Source organism: Eupeodes corollae, chromosome 3 (genome assembly GCF_945859685.1).
Source record: "Eupeodes corollae chromosome 3, idEupCoro1.1, whole genome shotgun sequence".
Lineage (NCBI taxonomy): Eukaryota > Metazoa > Arthropoda > Insecta > Diptera > Syrphidae > Eupeodes > Eupeodes corollae.
This window is the reverse complement of record NC_079149.1, coordinates 79,283,727-79,310,634: the sequence shown is the minus strand read 5'-3', so window position 1 is coordinate 79,310,634 and position 26,908 is coordinate 79,283,727. Positions and strand designations below refer to the sequence as shown.

At 30.5% G+C, this 26,908-nt stretch overlaps 1 protein-coding gene across 6 annotated transcripts in view; it reads left to right on the top strand.

The window, feature by feature from the left end:
* The window catches only part of LOC129951686 (protein 4.1 homolog), a 51,631-nt gene that overhangs the window by 11,632 nt on the left and 13,091 nt on the right, over positions 1-26,908 (top strand). For 2 of the 6 annotated variants that reach the window (XM_056063973.1, XM_056063970.1), the window contains exons 1-5: positions 4,892-5,198; positions 25,894-26,077; positions 26,145-26,387; positions 26,448-26,650; positions 26,705-26,857. In XM_056063973.1, coding sequence (XP_055919948.1) covers positions 25,934-26,077; positions 26,145-26,387; positions 26,448-26,650; positions 26,705-26,857 — 743 coding nt within the window. In that variant the 5' untranslated portion in view covers positions 4,892-5,198; positions 25,894-25,933. Of the gene's footprint in view, positions 1-4,890; positions 5,199-5,369; positions 5,437-25,893; positions 26,078-26,144; positions 26,388-26,447; positions 26,651-26,704; positions 26,858-26,908 lie in introns of those variants that run through there. The other 4 variants (XM_056063972.1, XM_056063975.1, XM_056063976.1 and 1 more) reach the window with 4 other exon arrangements.

Here is a 26,908-nt window from a genome sequence, read left to right as displayed (position 1 = left end):
TAATGCAGTTGGGTAAATTGCTCCACCTTCGGCTTGATTCAGTTTGGTAGATAGAAAAGATTTTACCCTTCATAGCAACAAGAGGAATGTTAACTATTTCCACAAGTGAGCTATGACGGCCCGATCCTTGCCTGGCTAGCTCGTCAGCCCGTTCATTTCCCACGATACCACTATGGCCCGGAACCCAGATCAGGGTGGCACCGAGGTTAATATTCAGGCTCGCAAGCTCATCGCGACATTGCTGGACCAATTTAGATGAGAATATGGCCGAGCTAATGGCTTTGATAGCTGCCTGACTGTCTGTTCTGTTTTGGTTTTGGGTTTTGTTTAAGTATCTTACATGCCTCCCTTATTGCCAGCAGTTCAGCCTGAAAAACGCTAGCAAAGTCAGGAAGCCTAAAGGATTTGGCTACATTTAGGGATTAGGGAAAAGATCCCAGAACCAACTCCGCACTCCATCTTTAAGCCGTCAGTAAAGATGGTTGTGTCGAAACCTATCGACACGATGTCATCCTCTCAATCTTTTCTCGATGGGAAAATAACCTTAAAACCCTTACCAAGGTTCAAAGTAGGAGTGCAGTAGTCAGACCTTCTTAACCCGTACCTCAATATTTAGTTTCCAGTTTAGTTTAGGGTCGAGTATAACTCCCAAATATTTTGCACTGGAAGATAATGATAGGATTTGACCGCTGAGTCGAGGTAGCGTGAAGGGCGGTACTTTAGTTTTGGTGGTAAAGAGCAACAGTTCAGTTTCACTTTGGTTAACTCCTAGTCCACAACTCGTGGCCGAGTTGCTAACTTTCTTCAAAGCTGACTCCGTGATTTCACTAATCACAGAGGTGTACTTTCCTGACACCAATAGCACCAAAACATCCGCGTAGGCTACCGCCCACATCTCTCTAATTTAACGAGAATTGTATCCATGACCAGAATCCATAGAAGAGGCGAAAGGACACCACCCTGGGGTGTTCCCCTACTCACGTGTTTTGTTGCGATTGTATTGCCTAAAATGGCTCGAATCTTCCTATGAAGATGAAGTCTTCTTCACCGAACTTAACGAGCGATTCTTCTATGGATTCTGTAAGGACGTTGTTAAAAGCACCTTCTATGTCTAGGAGGTTGGCAAGAGTAAATTCTTTATAATGGATTGTTTGTTCTACAGTACGCACTAAGATAAGCATGCTGAGAGCTTTCGAGAGGTCGTTTAGGATTTCTAAGTTGTCTTAATTAGAAGGCAATTTTTTGTCAGATTCTAGAAATTTGCCTTACTTTAAAGTTCGCCAGAGCCTGCCCAATTGCTCTTGGATGATTTGTCAATTCAGCCTGCCCAATTGCTCTTGGATGATTTGTCAATTCAGTACCCGTCAAGAGGCAGTACATCCGTAAAAAACCTCTAAATGGCAAAAGCAGTTCTCCAGAACTACATTCCTACGCATTCACAGCAAAGTGACGAGACGACAAAAGTTTTCAGAAAACTCATAATTCCTTGTACATTCGTTTTACCGTTATTTTTAAGTATTTTGTATTTTAAATTATTTTGTGCCTACTTGCACTGGGTCCTATGATTGAAGTTTAACGTATTTTTAAATAGTTTTCATAATACAAATGTATTATCTTATTTATGAAATGGTGGAAAAAAGAAGAAACAAAATTATTTATATATATTATAGGTATATACCAAAATGGAAGAAAGTGGCCCCAAGTTAAGGAATCCAATTTTGGCGCCAATGTTAATGCACTCTCAATTGTTTCTAACAACCTCATGTTGGCTTTTTATCAGTAAAATCATTGTGTATAGGAATTTTAAAACAGTTGTGAAGTTTCTCAAAACATAATAATTAATAAAATGTAGGAAACCACATACATCTCATAATACATACAAATAAAATTAAAAATAATAAGACACCTGTTTTTTTCAAATAAACACTACCTTAACGACGACCTAAACAAATAAAAACTCAAACCTAAACTTAACTCAAATTCGATATCTACTGGATGAAAATAATATACAGTACGATCTCGATTAACTCAACCCTCGATTTTACAAGTGCAACATTTAGCTGTATACTGGAAATCTACAGTTTGCAGACGAAATACGTTTATCTTGCAAAATGTTTAATTATTTTAAATAATTTTTTCTATTACATTTATTCAATTAAGTTGAAATTAAAAACAAATAGTAAATTTCTCTGAAACAAAACAAAATAATTATTGATTTGAGAAGAACATGAAGTATTTATTTTATATTTACGCAACGAACTAATTTAATTAAGATTTCTAATGCTTTTGCTGATTTGTTCGAATCGAATTATTTAAATTCAAGTCAATGTATTAACATACATATAACTAGCGTTGTTTCGGATAATTGTATTAATATGAAGACATTTAAGCGCGTCTTTATAAAATTTGGAAGAATTTTATGTTTATTTTTAATAATTTGCTGACGAATGGAATACAGTCTTATAAATCCAAATTTTAAAAGTGTTCCAAAACAATTCAATTCTATTTAAAGACCAGTTAATAAACTAACGGTTATTCCAAAATTATGTGAAAAAATAGTTTGTAATCTGTTATGTTTCCTTTTAAAAGAAAAATGCAGGTCAACTTGTACTTATTTTTAACCCTTTTTTCTCACTTTATTTTAAATAATATTGAAATAGGTTTTCAAATGGATGTTGTCTATACAGGTTTAGCAAAGGCATTTGACAGAGTAGATCGAAAAATTGATTCAAAAACTGAAAGGAATAGGATTTCATTTCAAAATCCTTGATTGGTTAAGTTAAAATCGAAAAGGGCGTACTCAATATGTTAAAATCGGTTCGACAATTTCTAAATTAATAGATGTTACATCAGGAGTTCCTCAAGGAAGCCAGCTTGGTTCACTCCTTCTTTCATTAATTAATGATTTACCAGATGTTTTTTTCTAATTTGACAAGTCTTATGTTTGCAGATGACTTACAAATATTTTCATGTATTAAAAATTCTTTTGATTGTTTTCAGTAGCAAGAAGATCTTAACAGACTTTCAGAATGGTGCCATAAAAACAAACTGCTTCTTAATGTTTATAGATGTCAAATTTTTCCTTCACTCATTCGCTCATCTCCGTTTTTTTCTGAGTATTTTATTAATAATATTGTTCGAGAAAGATTTTTATCAAGAAAGATCTTAGGGTTATTTTTGACTCATAGAAAATAAATCCAATTCAATGTTAAGGTTTATAATTCGTTACTGGAAGAATTTAAAAGATCCGTTCATTTATTTCCTGTTTTTGCTGAATACAATTAATTCGTATGCTCCGAGTCGTTTCCTTGGAAATCGAAATTTATTTTATTAAGAAAATCACAGATCTAATTATTCTTTAAATGAACGTCTGAATCAATGTGTTGGAGAAATAAATATTATCTTCAATAATTTTGATTTTAACTTTAACTTTTACTATACAAGATACAGTTTTATAAATAAGTTAAGTTTATATTTTATATTTTTTTGGGAAGTCATTCCGTAATTTTCAAAACGATAACCGTCAACACGATTATCATTAACGATATCGTCAATAATTTGCTTCACAACTTTGTCACTATCGTCTCATCTATCGTTTTCAGTATAAGATAACTGAAATGTCAAAATGAACTCAACGAAAGATAACGCTGGTTCGATAACTTTAAAATATTATTAAACTTGGGTTTTGTCTATGGGAAATTGTGAAAATTTGCAACAATGTTCTTACCAAACTTATCAACTACTTGTTTATTGTTACTGTTACCGTTTTTTTGCCGCCGACGATGTTACTATAATTTATTTAAGTCTGATATTATTGAAATTATGAAGGCCTCTTTTGAAAAACTTTGAACAAAACTATAATAGTTTTAACTTTGTTGTGTTTTTGTTCCATTATTTAAAATTGTTCGTTTATTTATCTTTTATTTGTGTTATTTATTTATTTATACAACTTTTCATAACAACAAAAAAATGCAATAGTACAGTTAACTCAAAAGTAAGAAATTAACAATAGAAATAGTTCCACACATTGTAACATATATTTTAAATCTTCAGCTAATAAATTTGAAAAATCCCTTGAAGAAGCTGGAAAATAGCCAGCGAAACGACGGACGGGTAACAGAAGATGAATTAGTTTTTTATTAATTGCATCAAGAATATTGATAATTAAAGCCCAATCAAACAAACATTACATATTAAATCAAGAACTTACTATCCAACACCCAAACACATAATAGTTTAGATTATTTTAAAAGTGAGAAAGAAAAAACAAAAATGTTTAAATACGTATAGCTTGGAAGAGAGGGTCTAATTTATGTCTTATTTGTTTCCATAATAATAAATTTTATTTTTTTGCGAGTTTTCATTTTCACTTTATAACAAAATTTAATTACACCGAAACATTTTTATATCAATTTGCTCAGTTAGTATTTGGAAATCAATGACATACGATTTAGCTATCGTTTTGGGTGTATTACTTTGATGATTATCGTCAAAACGCTATCGTTTTACGGAATGACCCCCTGATTTAATCTTGGCCAGTGCTTAAAATATGTACTGCGTTATTGCAACAACCTCGGTCATTATAACCACACTTGTTTTAATTGGTTTCGAAAATCGAGAATGCACTGTAAATGAATTTGAGTGTTTCTCGCGTTCCACAACGAATAATAAAAATAAAAGAATAGTTGAAGACATCTAGTTTATTATTATGGAAAATGGAAACGTCATTCCACGTCCACCATACCTGATTCATGTATCTAAACCACAGTTGGCAACAACCTAGAACAACCTCTCGAAATCGAAACAGTAACTAAAAACCAACCACTGAACTGAATCAGAATTCAGAATAAACACGCTACATGCACTCCACTCCGAATCCAAAGAAAATTTAATTTCAGTTCGAGTCTCTTGCTTGTGCCGCTCGCTTGTAGATTGTTTATGAAGCGCTAGCGCAGTGTCCGCACCTCTCCGACAGTTCAAATCACTGAACCACGAACAAAAACTAAATTTCAAGTTTTTATTTTCAGTTATACCTAAGTGTAGTGTAGATTACTTTTGTTTGTCAATATTAAATCGATAACGGGTCGGGAAATACAACATCAACAAATTATTCTAGCGGTTGCCTAAATCCTTAATCATTTTACCTACCTACCTACGGTTGTGGATCAGCATTTTGTGTTTTAAATTAAAAGATCTAGGTACATAAATATATATTGTGTTTTCTTTTTTTATTTTTGTATTCGAGTCCGCTCCGCCACTTATTGACACAACTTTTTATTATTATATGTATCTTTTTTGTATATCTACACAAGTCTTGAGTGCTACTAAGAATTTTATAAAATATTTCCAATTGATCCTCTATAATATAGATGAACATCTATAACAAAGTGATATAAATACAAAACTAGTACCTAGTTATAATTGGATTTGGACTAGGTATGTAAAAGTTAATAAGGCGAAGACGCATTTTTGTTAAAAATTAAAATGAATGTTTATAAATATGTATGACACTATGTCTATGTTTCGTTTTTGAGATCATTTTTTGGGCTGTGGTCATAGGATGGAGAGACATAGAGAAGCACAGTAAAACACAAATCAAAAGAGACACATAAATGTATTTGTTAAAAAATCAAGTTTATTCTTCTTTATTATAGTTGGATACTGGTACTGGACTGGGTCTGGCTACGTAAACGTATCTTCTATACATACCATATTATTTTCTCATTTTGAGCTTGAGCTATTGGTTTGTTACTTTTTCTTCTTTCGTTCGCATTTAGGTTTTATTCTCATCGCACTCGCAACTCCATTAAATACTACATTATAAAGAAGTTAAATTACCTACCCATATTTTGAAATACCTATCTATTAACTTTTTTGTTTGCGAGAAGCAACATTATTTAAGTACAAGTACCTATCTATGAGTATTGAGTATGTCTGTTTTTGTTTTTCTTTTTCTTTAATAGAATATTATTATGGGTCTCTGGAAGGTATATCTAGAAAACTTGTTAGACGGGATCACTACTTTAAATACAAGTTTTAGCTTGGGATGGGATAGACGATAGAGTTGAAAACTAAGCTGTATCTTTTGGTCTTGTGTTTTGTATATTGTATCAACCTCATGCCATTGCCTTATTTCATCAACAGCGTCTTTGTGTCGTGAACGTGACTCTTTAATTCCTTTTTCTTGCTCTCTTTGGTGTTGTTGTTATTTTATTTTGATGGGAGACATGACATCAGCAAAGTGAAGTGAAATGAAGTTTCATGGGATGCGTGAATATGCCTTATAGATACATGCGCATCAAAAAAATTTCAAACAGCAAATTCAAAATAATGATACTTAATTAGGTAAAGGATGCAACAAGGCCAAGTCTTCATTTTGCGAAATTCAATTGATTTTAAAAGTTGAACGTTATTCTTAAAATTGAAATTAAAAAAAAAGGAAAATAAGATTTAATTTATGAGTTAGTCAAAGGATATTATAGAAGCTAACTTAAAAGAACCTTGGGGAAATCCGCAATTCAGCAGGACCCATTCTTACCCTGTGTTTATAAAGGTTTATTTATAATTCTAAGTGAATTAAAATGCTCATAAACAGTTAAATGATTATTAAGTTAATTTATTCAATTGTTTCTTTGGTCTCAAGGAGAAACATAATGGTTTCAAAATTGAACTAGGAGAGAAACAGTCGGTGAACAAAAAGAAAATACTTTGTGCTACTGTTTCAATACTCTTTAATCATACTGTATTTGTCATTTTTCTCTATCTATGTACCTATGTTCTTTTGACATTTTCATTAAGATTTTTGGGTGTCTGACGTATAGCATGTGTAGATAAGATAAATATATGGATGTCGTCATCACTGAGAATTTAGGTCACCCATTCAATGAGATTTTTTTAGCTATCGGTGTTGCTGATTTTTCACACTCATAAACAAGATTTTCAACATAATATTTTTCTTTCATGCAATCAGTTAAAAATGTAGGTATATAAGTAAATATGTATGTATATGTAGGTATGTATTTACATGATTACACACCTGTTGAAAAGACGAAGTAGGTCCTTTTGGGTATGGTAATGGTAATTTGTTTTGTTTGTAGATAATTTAATTATGTTTATACATAGGTACATATAAAGGTATCTAGTCTAACTTTGAAAAAGTACTCAGTGGGGTTTTGTTGTATTTTTCAAACATCGTATTTGAGAACATGTTTTTGGCGAAAGTGTATGGTGGTTTTGAAAAGTAAAAAAATCTATTACAATCAGAAAATTATCATACCTGTACCTACCTGTTTATGTATGTTATTTGGGAAAATGATTTTTTTCTGAACAAAATTAATTCGTTTTATTCTGGACTTATCCATTTGATCTATCGCTAGCCAATTACTGCTTAGCTACTTAGCTCTTACTTTAAAGTTAGGCATACAGTAACGTACAAAACAACAGGACGCTCTAGACATGAGCCTTAACTAAGGCCCACCAAAAAACAATTTTGAGTCTATAAATCACAAATGCAATATGAATATTCCTTAATTAGTTGTTTTAAATGGAAAAAAGAATCGTACAATCGTACAAAAGTCGATGAGTTCTCAAAAGCTTAAAAAAAATATAAAAAATGTGAGGGTCTAAATAATGAAGTAGGTAGGTAGGTATAAAATTATTGAACATTTTGTTTCACTAATAAGCCAAAAGAAGGGAACGTTGAACTCACCAAAGAATTTTTTTCCAAAGCTGTAGGTACCTAATACAAAGCTTTAAAATATATTTTTTTTAAATATATTATTGTTCTGCTTAAAGAAAAATTAAACAAACATCTATGAGACGCACATTCACAATATTAAATAAAATGAACGACTGGGTCGCACGAACTTGCTTATGTATCCAAAGAGTCTGTTTAAAAATATATCTCTTAAAGATATCGAATTTCGCAAACAAATGTTCAATATTTTATAAAAAATCAATAATATAAACATGACATTATCAATAATCAAACATTATTTAGACACTACCCGTGTATATATCCATAGTATAGTAGGATTTTACACGAATAACAAAAACAATATCCATAGTATGAATAACACCGATAAAAGTTAGAGTAGAATCTTACTATGGATGGGTTTTCGACATTTATACGAGTCTCGAATGGATCTTATGTGATTTCGTTCTCAAATGTTGTTACGATTGATATTGCATTTGTATCTCGATGGCTGTGTTCGTTCAGTAGTTGTGCATTTGGAATTATGTGTGTTTTTCATTGGGGAAAAATCAATCTTTTACTGTTGATATTATTTAGTTTTGCTAATAAAGATGAACTAACTGTCCTTATTTTGCAAGAGAAAACAATAGAAAAGATTATTAAGTTTTGCTATGTTTACACCAAAGGTTTATCTCAATTAAGATTAAACAAACCTTTTTGGTGTTTCCACCGCAAAAGAATATTTAAAAATAATTAAGTTTGACTGCACTTTCTAAAATGCAAATGGGTTTTCGATGTTTCTAATGAAGTGCAAGTGAGATAGTTTGGTACGTGTTAAACAATGAAAAACTGAATAGTTCAGCACCATATGCTATTTTTTTATTTTTTTAAATTTGATTGAAATAAAACTATATTTTTTGTACACAACCATGCAAATAAATAGACCATAACGCATTATCTGTAAAACCAACTCCTCCACACATGTTTTTCTTCGCAAATTTTGACTCGATTTCGATCCTCAACCGAAATCAAGGCGAATCAAGCTTATTTCAATTCGATTAAGGTATATAAAGAATTGAGGCGATTTTCAAGCTTGCTTCCACCAAATGTTAATGTAGTAGTCTACGAACAAACCCCCTGTTTGAAGCAATTGCTAAATGAACTTTTTTTTATAGAATCTCAATTTCCAGAAGTTTTCTTAACATTTCTTCTTGAAAATTTTCCATTTTATTAGTTTTAGTTAGTTTTTTTTTGCTAAGTTAATTTTGACTTTTGATTTTCGCAAAACTTTTTTCTATTTGTGTGTTTTTTAATATTATTCTGACAGATCTTCTTTCAGTTGAACCAATTTTCAAATGCAAGAATCTGGCTACTACGGATCGTTTTGTTGGCAATTTCTCTTACTTACTATAATATACTTACTATAAGAGCTTGTGCAAAAAAATTATAATTATTATTGAAATCGGTTGATTAGTTCTTGAGAAAACTGAAAACAAAATAACGAACATATTTCTTATATTAAAAGAAGCCAAATTAAAAACAAATTTTGTAGGGAAAATTACAAAAATCTTTGAGAAAATTCGAATTTTTAAGCAATTTTTTATTTTTAGTTTTGAAAACGCCTTACGCGAATAGGCGCAAAACCCTTATTTCCCAATTTCAAATTAATCGACCCAATGCCTTCGTCTGTGCAGAGGCCAGGACAAACAGATAGACGGACGAAATCGGAGATGCCACTTTTTTAAACGTAATGTTATGTTCGAGTTCGAAATTTTTTAAGATTGCAAAACTTGCCACATAATTTATATACATAATATTTACGCAGCAAATTAAAGTTATTTATAATGACATAATATTTTATCAATTTACTTTGGCAATAACGATTTTTGTTTGAATTGATAAAATTATATTAACCGTTAATCGGGTGAATTATTGTTGTTGTTTTGATTAAACTATATCCACTCATCAAATACTGTATTTAATTTACTTACAAACTCAGATTATCTTATGCTTAATATCAAAGCAGCACATCTTCGCTTATTTTGTTACAAGTAAAAATACAGAACTTTTTTTTATTCAAATAAGTCCTAACATAGTGTGTTTTTTTGAATATTATTTTAAAATTTACATGCATTTAGAAAACACTTTCTAAGTAATAAACACAATGATAATTAACTTTCATGACAGTAAATTGCCTTCAAATTACTTTTTAATTGATATGGACGAAAATTATCATTACTTCAAATTAATTGTTTTTCTTCATACTTTCTTTAAAAATAAAACAAAATTCACAACGCAAAGAAACTAGCATTTAAGTTCAAGGCTAGTATTTTAGTAAAGCCATGGAGATAAGAAGTAAGTTATAATAAGTTAACACAGCTATTCATAAACCTACAGTTTTTATGCCGAATCCGAACGGCTTATTTGAGAAAGCACTTTTCATGACAAGAATTACTCTTGAAGGATTTGTCAATTCCTCGCAAGAGGCAGTAAGGTGGCACAGGCAGGGATTGAACCAAGACCCCTTGCATGACAGTCCAACGCCCTATCCATCACTCATCGAGTAAGCTGGGGTTTAAAAAGCAGAATTACAAGTAATCCCTCTCAACATACAGAAACTATATTACATATAAAAGGATTTCTTCTATTTGAATAAGCATGAAGAGTCTGACGAACGATTAACGGTGTGAACTGTGAACAACTAAAGCGAATCCTAAGTTAGGCGCCAGTCATAGCTATCATTGAAATCGATCCAGAAAAATTTTTGAATTGATATTTGACGGTGTTGCCCTATGATTAGAAATAAAAATTGTATACTGATCGATCGGAAATCACACAAAGAATTTTTTTGATACATTTCATAATTGCATATTTATTTTCCTCTAAAAATGTATTTTTCAATTTTCCGGACGGAAATTCATTTTCCCGAACAGCTGATACTTTTATGTTCAAAAGTGAAACGAATCGTTCCACTGATTTGTGTTCCAATTTTACACAATTCCAATGACAGATTTCCGTCAGTAAAAGTTTTTAGGTGATTTCAATCAGGAAGTTTTTTTCAATGACAGAAACTTTTAATGACAGCTATAATAGACCTGTCAAGAAAATGCCAATGTTTGTTTTCAATGATGAAAACCAATGATAGCTATAACTGACGCCTTAGTATGTATCTGAATATATTCTAAAGGACTCTGAATTTGGAGATTCTGTCATTTTCGCTGACGAGTCTAAGCTTAACATAATTGGCTCTGACGGAAATTTACAGTTTATTAAGTATAAAAGTGTTTTGCAAATAATTTGAAAGGTGCCAACAATGTTCTATCTGTGTTGGACAATAACATCCGTAAAAACAAAACATCTAACACAGATGACCTTAAAAAAGGACTTATTGAAGAGTTTAAAAAAATTACCCCTGAAGTAACGAACAAACTCCAGGCTTTTGAAACTTACAACCCATAATTATTAAATGTTATTTATTTTTCTTGTATCAAATATGCTGTGACCATAAATTTAACAGAGTTTTTAGTTTTTGACAGTAACACTTATAGTTACTCTCAAAATTGAGCGTACACCAGCGAAAAAAAAACTGTTTTGCTGTTTGAAATTATTAAAATGTTATGGTTTTAAAATTTTGTTTTCAATTTTCTTTTTTTTTTTAAATATTTTATGTTAAATAAACAAGAGGAAAAATAACAAAAACAATTAATAAAAATAATAAAAATTTAAAAAAATAAATTTTCAATTGACTTTTGTTGGTTTCAACCTTCGCTTTTTTCTCACAAATGATCGATGGAATTGAGTTCCGATGACTTAGCTGGGGTCTTGTGCTTGTATTATACAGCAACCATTCCTTCTCAAAAAGCGATGTGTGTTTTGGATTGTTATCTTGTTGGAAGTAAAAGTTTACTAATAAATTCAATTTTTCTGCAGACTGACGCATATTTCTTTCAAGAACGTCCAAAAATGTCCACTTGTCCATTATTGTGTCAATAAATTCAAAGTTTCCAGTCCCATTTGCCACCATTGACCCCCATAACATACCATTCCTCTCCCATGCCTAACAGTGGCAAGAAAATTCTCTGTCTTGAACAGAGTATTGGGCTTTCTCCAAATAATTTGCTTTCCATAAGATCGAAATAAGTTACTTTTGGTCTCGTCCGAGAACAAAACATCGTTCCAGAAACTTTGGGATTTGTTGAGGTGCTTTTTAGCGAACTCAAGACGTTTTCGCTTATTAATTTTGGAAATAAGAGGTTTTTTTCCGAGCAACTCTGCCGTTAACATCATTCTTCCGAAGAACGCGACCATCATTTTCGGTTGAAACTGAACATTCAATAAGTGTCGCCATTTCGACCGCTAAGTTTGGTACACTCGTTTTGAGGTTTACCTCGAATTTTCTTAAAATGATTCATTTGTAATGCTGAGAAATTTTTTTCGTCCTCTTCCAGGTTTGTTTTGGGTCGTACCTTCACATATTCGTTAAGTATTGTTTAGACCGTTGAATGTGTTCAGCCGACGATTTCGCCATTTTCACGTAAGGATTTCTTGTTTAAATGTAGTTTTAAAATAATTGTCATGTAGCAATGTCGGTTTTTTTCTTTTTTCTACCATTTCCACAAAAAATGAGGAAGTGAATATTGAAAGGAAAATTATTTCTACGACGAACATTGGTTTTAAATTTAATTGAGAAAAAAAAAAACAAGTAAATATAGCAGTGCATTTTTTGAAAACTTGATTTAAGAAACCATAAATACAAAGTGTACGCCTAATTTTGTGCGATGAAATGTTGAGATAATGAAGTTTTTTAAATATTACCTTGTGTTTATTGTTTGAGTAATGTCTTTTTTTGTATTCCTAAGAAAAAACAAATATAATAAAAGATAGAAATTAAAAAGAATTTTCCAAAAACATTGCATCTTAAATATGAAAAGTAACAAATAACTAACTCTCAATTGAGTCACTTTTGGGAGCAACTGTATGTATGTACATTATATATGTATGTTTTACTGTGTATTTTTTTGATTGTTTTTAATATTCTTCCATATAAAATTGAAATGTTATCACAATCCTTTAAGGCTGGAAAATTATACAACTTAAACATAAAACTAAGGCCGCATGCAAACAATGTGAGTGTTAAAATTAACTTTTGAAAGTAGACATCCGTTAATTTCAAAAATAAATAAGTATGATTATTTATGCTTAAAATTAGAAAAGTGCAATCGAAGTAGAAGCGCCCCCAATATACATCTTAATGTACAACAACATTTACCAAGGACCGTTACAAAACTACCTTCGAGAGAATGTAGTCAATTTGAGTCTTTTCTAAAATTTAATAAAAAAAGAGAAAGATCAAAAAGGTTTCTCTTAAATCAAAAGGCCAGAGGGGTGTCTAGATAATAAGGGTTGAGTTTAAAAATGCAACTAGTTGTACAAGCCATGCCGCCAAAATTCATGCAATGCATTTATGAACAGAAAAACTACTGCAAGAATGCGGCAGATATACAATATCAAAAACCAGTTCATAAATGTCATCAAAGTATGACAAAAATAATTAAGTTTTTTTTGAGTTACGCAGGTTTTGGGTTTTTAGTGTCTTAATCAAATTATTTTAAAATGTCCAATAAAAACGTTTTATTAGAACTTATTTTAAATATTTTGAATGGAACAAATTCATTCATTAAATTATTTCTATGAAGTATAAATATTATATTTCAACTTATTATTAACCAACCATTTTATTTTTTGACAAGAATTTAATAAATATTTAATTATTTTACCTACTCATCTTGTTCTGAAATTTTCCTGCAGAGCAGCATCAGAAATAAAATGACTGCAGGTTTGATCGCATTTGAACTGTCAGACTGTTTTTTTGAACACAGTTACCGACTGCAGTAATGCAGTGTATTTACGTTTATTAACGCAAATCTGCATTACTGCTGCATTTTTACATTAATAAACTTACCCAAGGTTCCGTTTGCGGTTGTTCTTGATTTACCCAATCTAGAAAGTTTTTGAGCTGTTAAAACAAAATATGATAGCATTTTAGCGCAAAAAGTTGGTTAAATAGCATAATAAAAAATAAACTCGTTTTCAACTATTTTAAGTGTTTGTATTTTATTATTTTTTGTATTTTATTGGGCTTGAACCCTACGTCATATATATATATATTCTTGATATAATAATTTGTCTTGGAGCTGGAATGGACCTTACCAGTTTTGCTTTTAATACAAATTTAAAGATATATCTAACAATTGATAGATAGATAGATATTTTATTTTCATAGATAAATGCTTTTTACAAATAATTGTTTTTGTTTTTATAATACGCAGCTTGCTCAGAGATTTGATATTTAATTTATATCTTACAACTGAAAAATTTTATAATATTTTAAAGATATTTTGAATTGAAAATTACATTTGAAGGAAAACTATGATATATATATATATATCTAACAATTGAAACTACTTTCATATGAACATATACAAAAAAAAAAAGATATTACTCTTTGGTTTTTATTTTTCATGCACGCACATATTAAATTGCAAATGACTACACCTTATTTATAAGATTGATAAGATAAGTACTTGCTGTAAAAGTTATAACAATATAGGAAATAAGTAAATGTGAGTTTGAACTTGAACATACAAGCATGTTATATACATAATGTTAGGGATTATTGAAATAATACGATAAGACATGATACATTTCCAATTCCAGTGTATTTGGAATAAAAATGATATAAAACAATTTTTATCGCATTTCAGAAAAATTCTGTTTATATGACTTTATTTCAAAAACGCAGAAAATATTAAAACGTTAATGTATTCGTAGTTGTGACAAAACAAGGGATGAACAAAACAATGAGAGTGTTTATGCTTCATTTAAGTTCACAATTATTTTTAAAATATCAACTAAAATTGTTATTAATATGTGGAAAGAGCAAGGAGTAGCAAAGGCGTTCGGCTTTTTTTTTTGTGTAAACTGTGTTTTAATTCACAACCTTTTATTTTTTTTTTGTATAAACTAGGTTTAAGTTCCTTTAGTGCATTTAGTGTATTAACCAATTTGAATGCTATATTAACAGGAAATGGCTTGAATTCATTTTTAAAATTCGCGTTTATTTCCTATACGAAATTTGACATGAGCCTCATACCTTTAAAAAACCCAATTTTTGAATTATGTTTACCAACAGATGATTTCTCTTACCCTTACTAAAACAAAACATTGAGCCTCTATTTTTAATGAAAAGTAAGTGCCATATTTTCAAAAGGATAAAAGTAAAAAAGGCTTGAAAACTGCAATAATTAAAAAATCGTCTAGGTTTCGAAGATACCTATTTCATTTAAAGAGATTAAAAAACTGGAAGAATTAAAATATGTACCTTCATTTAATTTTCAAAATAAGGTTAAGCTTTCTTTTTTTTATAACTAAGATATTTAAACTATCAGTCCTATTTTGTTGATTCACGTGGATCGTATCGTATATATTCGATTCACCCATTCGATTCCCTTTCACACTGCCTTTGCATTCTGCTTTCCATAGGGTGAACTAACAAACCAGACAGCAAATGAAAAATCCGCTGCATTTTATATGCGGATCTGAATTGTATAGTATTAATGCTTTCACGTGAATAGAAGAATACCGCGCAGTATTACCGACGTTACCGACATACACAGATTCATTTTGAATGAATAGCAGAATAATGATTATTGAAATTTCAAGTAAAATTCCCCCCGATGAAAAGCAGAATAGGCCTGTATGTTCTCATCTCAATAAATTAAAAAGGAACTTAACCAGGGTCTACAGGGCCATAATTTAAGTATTGGTTAAGGTGCCGACTGATAGGTACTTTACAAAACACTAATCACATATTTCATGATTCATTTATTCTAGAGTTAGTGATACTCAGGCATTCGGTTGAATTACTCATTGATTCTATAATTTGTTTTAAATTTTTGAAGTGGTTTTTAGGTTTTGACAAAGTTTTTTTTTTGCTGAATTTTTTAAGCGGTTGTGAAAAGAAATGTTATTTTATAAATCTACTGTTTTTTAAATTGATTTTATTTTTTCTTATATGCTTGCCAATAAAAAAACTGATTTTCATACGTTTTTGAAATATGTCATTGAAAATTTGAAATATCATTTATTTTTTAATTTAGATTATTCCAATTTGCATGTTGGAAGTGTTACTCGTAGTTACAAAAGTTTAATTTTCTGAATATTTTGCTAAGGACTTAATTTTTGACTCTTTCTAGAAGAAATTGTTAAAGAAATCTTGTATTGTTCCATGTATGTATGTACATATGTTAATGCTTTAAAGATGATTTGCCTAATTTTAAACGATTTTAACATCTAACTATTCCTTCACAATTTTCTTAATTTAAAATGACGGAATGGCTACTTAATCCATATGACATCTACAATTATTCTAACAGTGGAATTCCATTTAATGGCTGCGTTCAACCAAAGACAGATAGGTTATCCGGATACCTTTTCGTTAGTGTAAAATAACAGCTGATCAAAAACAGCTGCGATGTCAAAAAATCAATACAAAGTTAACTCAGAATTTTTGGGGTATTTAGGTATCTGACAGAACAGGTGATTCAACACATGGTTGATTTTCAAGAAACTTGAACATTGATTTCAGCTTTTTGTATTTGTTGGTTAACAAAAAGATACAAAATGTTAGTTGAAGTTATCTTTGAGGATGTTCTGTACATAATGGACGATGAAGAAGCTACTTGTCTCCGAATTTTAGAAGATTATCTCTTATATATTTAATGCTTCGAAAACTCAATGCTGTCCTGTCGTTGAAGCGTAAAATACCCCCGATGCCGCTATCTATGATTGGCACTTGCATCCAGGAAACTAATCAACTGTCAGTACTCGTTATCAGATCACCTTTTATGGAATGATCACATATTTGATATTGCCAAAAATTGTGCCAGGTGCTTAGGATTTCTCCGACGGTGTAGAAATTTTTCACCCCTTCTGATCTGGCGGTAATTTACAAAGCCTTCATTCGTCCAAAACTTGAATATAACTCGCATATTTGGGCAGGAGCCCCTAAACAAGTTTGAACCTTTTAGATAATACAAAAAGGGCTTTGAAAATGATATAGGCGATAGAACTATAACCGAAACATTTACATCTCTCGAACACCGGCGCAATGTTTCATGCCTTTCGTTGTTTTACAGATACTTTTACAAACAATTTTCTGTCGAATTAGCCAGTTTCATTCCTCCCTCAAACAATTCAGTCGTAATACCAGCACTTCCAGGAATGCTCATCAGTTTGCCCTCGAGCTCAATAGTCAATTTCGGACGTACTGTTAAGTATAGAGATTCTTTTTTTAACCACTCATCGAGAATTTGAAATGCTTTACCCAACTCTGTTTTCCTCTCCCATTTCAATATTCAAAATTTTAAGACCAATGTGCACCAGTATCTCCCCTATCATCCTTCTCTATTTTCCTAAGAATCGCACTGTGTTTAACCGTAAACGTGTTAAGGGTATTAAAATCCCCTTGAGCGCCTGTACTTTATAAAAAAAAAATTGTTACGCACCTATCATTTCATCATCGTCCGACAAATCAGTTGAATTATCCATTAAATGTTTTATCTTACAACAATTTTTGTGAATAGCTGAAAGTTGTTTTTATTTTGTGACAGCTATCTCAATACAGCTATCCTACTCGTTCATCAAGGTAAATACAAATCCACCTATCCAAGATACCCTATCCAACACGAGATTAAACGCAGCCATCCGTTTAAGCGTATTTGGTTTGTGTATTTTTACGAACTGTCACTTTTTAGAAATGTTTCGTTGATTGTTTTTTAATAAAAGGCAATTATCAAATTCCAATATTTAGTAAAACGAATTGAAAAGTTCAAAATTTTGGAGTCCCTTAGAGAATTGCTAGCAAATTGCTAACTAGTAAATTGTTAAACCCTTAACAAAGGGATCAAATTTTGCATCAAAATTTCTCAAATCGTTTAAGGAAGAAAATGGCTTTTTCTTCAATTTGTATTAATAATTATAAAAATTATGACATCTTATGTTTTAAAATCAAAAATTATGTTATTTCACACATTCGAAGACAAGTGTCAAGAAGGTACAAGATGCGATTCTGCTACCAAAAATAAACGTGTAACGACCATAAATTTAAGTATTAAAAACAATTTTAACCATTAATTAAATGTATTACAAGAATACAATACCATTCTCAATTCGTTTTTATATTTTGTATTAAGTGCAAAGTAGTGGGGAATAATTCTATGAGATTCTTTTATAATGTATTCAATTTAATATGATTTTTTTTCTTAAAGTAAGGACAGTCGATAGGTAATTTTTCTCTTCGCAATACACTTTTACAATACAATAGAAGTTTCAAGCAACGATCGTTTTTTCCATCACTGTATATGAATGAATTGTGCACGCATGATCAAGCTATCTTTAATTAAACATTCTTTCTGAAGTATAGTAATGATGAGAAATAAATACTTCGATGCCATAAAAATTCCAACAAATGTCGTCAAAAGTTTATTTTTACAGAATGTTTTAAATAAATATAACTAGCAATAATTTTTATAACGTCATTCCTACAAAAAGAAAGAACCTCTTCAACACGATCTACAATACACAACCTAAATCTTGGAAACAAATTAATATCTTTAATGTATCTACCACTTGTTGGCGAGCAATAGGTATGCTTAATGTAAGAAAAAGATGCCATTCCTACGAAAACAAAATAATAGCATTGGGCATAAACAATAACTGAATAAATTATACTTCATATCAAAACGATGGAGCGGCAAACCAAACGGGATCAAGTTCAACCAGCAAAAATAAATTTATTGGGACTGATTAAACTATTAAGAAATATTCATAAATAAATGTATGTAAGTACATATTCTTAAATATATGTACATAATGTTCTTTAAAATACTTTTTCCTTTACTTCTTGATACATACAAATACTTCAAGATTATTCAATATCTCAAGTTCGCTAAAATAATGCAATCATCAAAATGACGCATATCGGGAGACACGTTCCGTAGTTTCTATCTCATTTTAAAAATTTCGTCATCGTTAGGCGTTATACTGAGCGAAAGATGAATCATACATACTCCCATTCATATGAATGTGTTAGCGAATTGTGAGTTTTTCATAAATTGTAAGTCTTAATAATTTGCCCTAAGTACAGTGCTTGGTTTTTGGGTTGTATATTATTATGGTTCGAAATGCAAAAAATAATCCGTTTCGATAAAATTATTTAGATAAAATATACAAATCTAACTTTCCGTTTTCTTACGTTAGTTTCAACAGAAAACAAAAACACACAAATAACCGAGGGTAATAAAAACGGAATGGTTAGATGATGTCACTCAGAGTTAAGTTTATAAGAGTAGAAGTTTCAATTTAGAATGATTTTGAGTTTCTCTGATTAATGCTGACTGACTTTGTTTTCTGAATTAAATCATTTCTTGTTTAAGTGGATGTATGAAGGTACTTTGGGTCATAAGAACACAATAATCGAATATGTGTTCATATTTATTAAGAATCAAAGTTGAATGTAATTTCCTGTTACACATTTCAGATTTTGTGTTTATGATATGACCTTAGTCTGAATTTAGTTAAGGCACCAGTATGATAACAACGACGACGGCGGCGATGCCGCACAGTGGTTCAGGGGCGGACAAAAATAATTTTATCGACTTTTAAACATTTAAATGTTTGACTTTGTAGTTTGATTAAGAAATAATTGAAGCATTAGGATCGGTATTTTTACTTGCGACATAAAGGAACAATATGGCAGGTTTTTCATTCGTAAACAATTCGAACTCATGATGTTGCTCAAATTTGACATTACGATTGTAAAGATGTCGAAAAAAGTGGGTAACCCGATTCATTCCGTCTGTCTGTCCTAGCCCCTAAGCCTTAAGCATTGGGTCTATTGACTTAAAATTTTTAAATAAAGGTTTTGAGCCGATTTGTCTTAGAAATTTTTTTCATTTTTTTTTTCAAACTAAAAATAATAATCAAACAGACCGCTAGATTTTTAACTCTCCATAGGAAGTTATTATAAAGGGTCCGATTTGTCAAATTGAAAAGTTTGACATTTCTCGACGTTTCAAGGTCCCTACAGTCGAAATAAAAGATTTTTAGAAAGATGTCTCTGCGTGAGTGTTCGTATGTCCGTATGTCCGTACGTCCGTACGTTCGCGATGTTTTTTCGCCGTGCATAGCTTATAAATTATACATATATGTGTTTATCAAATAAATTTTGTTATAGAGATAATAATGTAAATACAGCCCTCAAGAAAATTGCGTGGGTAGTTTTTTTTAACATAGCAGTTTAAAAAAAGGTGAACATTTTGGTTAATCCTAAATATCTGACGAACCAAAAACGCTAGAGACTTGAATTAAATTGTATATAGTATATTGTAACGTGATATATATATATCATATTTTTATATATATTTTTTGAAAAAACCCAACCAACGGTTTTTTTATAAATCAAGTTTTGAGGTTGTCACATCAAAAATTTTACGACTAAAATATAATTTTATAAATAATAAAGTTTATAACATCTGGTAAAATTTTGAGAAAAATCGAATTGACAGATTTTTTTATAAAAAATAAAAACATTAGATACTTAAAGTTGGTAAGAATTGATTTTTGACTTAAAGTTCTTTTCAAAACTTTTAGATATTGCCTTCAAACTACTTTTATCTTTGGAAAAATATTATTGTCAACATTCAGTAAAATTTTGAGAGAAATCGAATTGACAGTTTTTTTTTACAAAAAATAAAAACTTAAAAGAAATTTTAACAAAAGTTGGTAAAAATTGATTTTTAACTCAAATGTCTTTTAAAAATTTTGAGATTATAGCTTCTAGCTTATTCTAACCTATAAGAAATATTGTTGTCGACGTTCTGAAAAATTTTGAGAAAAATTGAATTGACAGTTTTTTACAAAGATTAAAACCTTAACAAAAAAAAAAAAAACAATATATAAACTTGGTAAAAATTTACTTTCGATTCAAATAGCTTTTTAAAAATTAAAAATATTGTCTTCAATTTTTTTTTTATTTCACAGAAAATATTATTTTCGATATTCAGTAGTTTTTTTTTTATAAAAAATAAAATCTACAAGAAATAGTACGCAAATTTGGTAAAAAATTGATGTTTAGTTTTTAATATCCCTCAAATTTATTTTATTCATTCAATTTTTATAAATTTAAAAAAATGCTACTAAAATCGGTAAACATTTTTTTTCGACTAAAAAACTATTTAACAAAACTAGATTTTTAAACTAAACTATTTCTTTATATGAAAAATATTGTTGGTAATTTTTAAATTTGTAAGAATAATTCAACCGACAACTTTCTTAACCCAACATGAAAACCTACAAACTTTTAAGCAAGATAAATCGACAGACAACATGGGAAGTTAAATTGAAGAAATGAGGTTTATTAAAACATCCTAAATAACTCTTACCAAAAATATTTTAAAAATAAAATTTACACATTTTGTGCATTGAACATTTATTTCAAAGAATTTTCAAATACTTTATTTTAAAAATTGGTTTGAAAGTACATCTTTAAATCATAAAATACAGTAAATATTTTTAAACAGAATCTTTGGATACATGAGCAAGTTCGTTCGACCTAGTCGTGTATCTTATAAATAAATAATCAATTTCAAGCCCCAAAGTTGACAAAAAAAACTTAAGTGATTTTGAAGCCAAAAACGAGCTTTCTTCAAAGAGGATTCTTTTGAATTTTTTGATGTTTTTACTTAATTGGGGAAAAACAAATACAATTTTGGAAAACAAAAATTAAGATGTATAGTTTTAAAAATTGTTTGTACTAATTACTCTATACAAGGAACCGTTAAGTATAGAATACAAAACAAATAAGTTACAAATTAGTTAGTAGTTTAAGTGGCAATGCCTCCAAAAATTGTTTTAATTGAATAACTTCAAATATTTTCCCTAAACAATGAAAGCAAGTATGTATATGCATATTTATTATTACGATTTAATAGTTATTACTATGACTTCCTTAACGCCGTAAATTATATTTTTTGATCATTTGGGAAAAAAAAATCAGTTAACACTAATGTTTATACTGTGGGGTATTACCTCTTCATGAATGTACGTAAAGAGACCATAGAGTTCATTCTGAATATGGCCACATGCAAGAATTCAAAATCTGGCGAAAAAATGAAGAAATAAACAAAAAGGAAAAGAATCAAAAAATGTAAATTGAATTTAAAGGAGAATAGAACTTAGGGTGAATTTCGTAAAGCTTGGCAGTAGATCAGATAATGACAGAAAAACATCTTAGAAATTTCTAAACAAACCATAACAAGGCAAATAACTGGAGTTAACTAGGACTTATCCATCGCTTTTCAGTAATATTGCAGGCAATCAATGCTTATTTTTCGATTGATCCAAAAAAGTTCGAAAATTACTGAGAGACTACAACATATCCTTACATGGATTTGTGTGTTTACAGTTCAAAAGGTTTTGATACATGGAGGAGAAAAACAAATAAAAGACCAACGAGTTTTCTGTATGCACCCCCAAAAAATGTTGGCAATAAACTCTGTTAGGCTGCTTACTGAGCTTTTTGTAAAAATCTCTACATCTCTATCGTTTTCTAAGAAATTGACCCAACAATAATTTGGATCGCCTCTAAAAGTGGGCGTGGTAAAAAAGGCGTATTTTATTAAAATTGTATGCAAATGTATTACTTATAATATTCTATCTAGTTTTTGTATGCTATTTTATTGATTTGTATTGATTATGGCCTCTCCATATAATTTAAAATACTGGGCGCTGCCGCTGCAAAATAATTACGAATGGTTCTTGAAGGAAAAAAAAAATTCATTTGTTTTCTTAGAGAAAAAGCCTAGTCTACTTTTAAAAGGTAGTTTTTTTTATTTTAAAGAAAGGGTTACCAACAATGACTGATAAAAAATTGTTTATTTTTATATAATATATGTACATTTGTGTAAAGATAAAACCCCATTTTATGCATACAAATTATATCTATTTATGTATCCTATCAAAGCTATTTTAGATTTAGGCCGGGGGCAGTGGCAGGCTATTCCATATGGTAAATTTTCTTATCTCGAAAAAAATACTTATTATTATCCTGTTAAAAATTGAGTGGCATTTTGACTTCCAGGTATGGTAGCATTAAGTATTGTATTTTTTCTACACATAATTTGCTAAGCGCCGTTTGTTTAGTTATTCAGTTATTAATAAATAATATGAAATAGAACTGTTTTTTTTTGTACAATCACACATTTTACATACATTGAAATGATTCCAAACTTGTGACCAGTTTTGGTTGTTACTTTAAAAGAATACAAACATTCGATATACTTTTAAAAATTAAAGCAAACAAGCCAAAATAGTATAAAAGCTTTTTCAGTATCCAGGTAGATCCGTTTTTTTCTATTTTTATATACTCCCACATGTTCCAATTCATATTACTATTGCGCCTTCTTACAAACCCCTAAACTACAAATAAACCTAGTGTTAGGTCGCAACAAGTTTTAATATCAAATCGAATAGCAAGTTTTTGAGAAATTTGCTGTAAATTTTATATTTTAAATAAAGTTATTATTAGTCAGACACTATTTGCATCAAATTTTTGAAACACTCAAAACTTGAAACATCGAATCCGTGAAACTACTTTTGAACGAACTCTATAATATGTGTTTACATGCAATTCATGATCGTACATTTGTCTTTTAACTTTGTTTTATATTTTGGTTGTATTTAGTCTGATTTGATTATTAAAAGACAAAAACGAAGGAACAAACTCCTATGAAATGTATTATTATTATTTTTTAAATGTTTTCTTCTAACTTTGTGTATTTCGAGGTTTTTGCATTCTTGATTTTTGCATTCTAGATTACGATATTTGGTACTTGGTGCTAAACCCATAGAACATAATGGGCGTTCTTGTGGTTCCTTTTTAAATCATAGGTTATTTTGACAATAAACGCTGTTTCCTACTCTAAATCTTTAAAAAAAGTCAATATTATTTCTTCGATGAACGAAATGAGAAATTTTGCGCTCTTTAACAACGTTGGTTATTATTGAAAACTAATTTCCAAAGTGCGTCTGGGTGTTCCATCGCCATGTGAACCGACTTTTTTCACTTACAACAAAAGCCATACCATAAATTTATATTTTAACCACCCATTGCATAGTGATAACATTTTATTCTAACTTATTGGATTCTTATACAGATGGGTCAAAAACAAAAGAAAGGGTTGGAAATTAATTCTCTCATTCGGCCTTCTCAATAATTGTAGAGTGTTGCAGGCGGAACTTTTGGCGATAAAGGAAGTCTTGTCCTGGCTTAAAGAAAACGTGATATGCGTATCTGATATCCGTATTTTATCAGATAACCAGGCCGCTGTCAAATCTCTGGACTCTGTCTCTACAAACTCTATAACAGTCCATAACTTTTGATAATCTCTAATGGGGATGGCACAACAGTTTAATATTCACCTTTGCTGGATGCCGGGCCATAGAGTAGAGACATTCCAGGTAACTGTAAGGCAGATGAACTCTCCAGGAACGGTACAGTACAGCCCATCCTACCACGTTTGGCAAGTACTGGCATACCAATCGCTATTTGTAAACTGTTGCTAATGCAAGACGCTGTGAGGAGGGCAGGCACCAGGTGGAACAACATTACCAAGTGTCAAGTCACAAAAAACATTGACAAACAGTGTATTTAAAACGTTCAAGCTAACCGGACATTGTCTAATAGGAAAGCACGCCATGATGCTAGGCTTATTCTTAAATGACTTTTGCAGAAGCTGTATGGACGAGAAAGAGGAAGAAACGGTTCTTCATATTCTCTGCACATGCCCTGCTCTGGCTTGAAAACGCAAGAATTACCTAGGAGAATTCTTAGTTAACGATCTAAATCATATTAGCATAATCAGCCTCTCACGTTTCGTAAGGGACTCAAATTGGTTTCATTGAACTTAGGAGGAAGCCTCATGATTCATGTGGTATCACAATGGGCCATTAAACTGGCCTAAGTTTGTCCGTTTCCATCTTGGACAGCCACTATAACCTAACCTATAGTACTGGAATATTCAAAGGAATAATTATAATACATTATTCTCTAACAACAACTTCGTTGAACTTTAATTTTTTCAAATATTTCAACAAAATTCTGTACAATTTCTTTACGAAAATAAATAAAAACTTGTAATTTCAAAAGTATCTAGAAGTTATTAATTACAACAATTTTAGATTTATAAGTAAGACATGTCAATATTGCAATAAAATCAAATTAAATCCGCAAGCTATAAGCAGTTACATAGCGAAATTGTCTTATTATCACACACTTTACCGTTTAATTCAATTATTCTACATTTAAACTTGACCACAGCTTCGTACGTTCGCCTTAAATATATAACACGACAGATGACAATCAACCGCAGATCGGACAATTGCCATCAGCTTTGTCCTAAGGCACTGTAACTACAATTTCTACTTATCTATGGAACATCGCCACTTGCTTTAATTCTTTAACATTGCTCTTTATTCATTACTCAATTACTTTATATACTTCTTACAATGTCATTGTTCGCTTAATTCGATTTGGAATATGAATATCATCTTAGTGATGCTCATGCTCACAGTGTTAATCTTTTCTAGTCAAGTTAAATATATAGAGGAGCTAAGAAACAAAAGTTAAAATACCAACTTTTTGCGCTAGTTGTTATTTTGGTTTCAAACCATTTATTTTATCGAGTACCAAGAACGGTATTAATGGGCAAGAGCTGACATTTTCATTGAATCATTAAGTTTTTAAAAGATTTAATTTTTGAACCAATTGGTCCTAACTTCATGATTTTCATAATTCATTTTTGCTAATAAAATGTAAAAACTTTAAATATAGATTCTAAGTTCCTTAATTGAATATAATAGTGCAACCTTTAAAAAATGATCGAAATTAATAAATATTATGTATATACAAATTAAGCAATACGGACCGGTACATATTTGACCTATCATTTCTTTTTTTTTTTTTTTGAATACATGTGCAAAAAGCTGTCATTAAACTTTTAGTTATGCTCCAACAAATAAAATTATAAATTACCAAAATTATTCTGCATTTTTTAAATAAATTAATTATTTTATATTTTTAGAAACAATTTTAAGTGATATTGATATCCTTAAAACATAAAGATGCCGGCAGAAACAAAATCTTCTCCAGCTGGAACTGAGACAGAAACACCTACAAAGAAAAAGTCAACAGCTGTTTCCACATCAAAAGCTGCCCTGGCACGCGTGACTCTCCTTGATGGTTCTATTTTAGATGTTACAATTGATGTAATAAACAATTATTATTATTAAATCGCTTATTTCTCATAAAATAAATATTATCTAATTTAATTAGCGTAAAGCCAGAGGACGAGATTTGCTGAATTCTATTTGTGCGGGCTTAAACATTCTGGAAAAAGATTACTTTGGTTTGATTTATCAGATTCCAACTGACGATCGTGTTTGGTTAGATCTAGAGAAACAGGTGGCTAAATTCTTCCGAACTGATCCATGGGTGCTACAATTTGCTGTGAAATTCTATCCTCCAGAGCCGGCTCAACTACAGGAGGATATAACTAGATACCAACTTTGTCTTCAAGTGAGTACCTTCAAATTTTTAAATAGAATTGATATAAATTAAATTAAAATTTTCTCATAGATTCGTAACGATATCTTGGAAGAACGATTACCATGTACATTCGTTACTCATGCCCTTTTGGGTTCGTATCTCGTTCAATCCGAAATGGGAGACTACGATCCAAAGGAAATGCCAGACAGAGGTTATTTAAAAGATTTCAAAATTGCACCAAATCAGAATTCTGAATTGGAGCAAAAGGTCATGGATTTGCATAAGACTCATAAGTATTTACAGTGCATACCCCCAAAGAATGATATTAATCAGGTTTATTTTTACAGAGGACAATCACCTGCTGAAGCAGAATTGCATTACTTAGAGAATGCAAAAAAACTTGCAATGTACGGGGTAGATTTGCATCCAGCTAAAGACTCTGAGGGTGTAGACATCATGTTAGGTGTTTGCGCATCTGGATTGCTTGTTTATCGTGATAAGTAAGGAAATTTAAAACAAATTATGTGATCGATTCTAATGATCAATTTTTT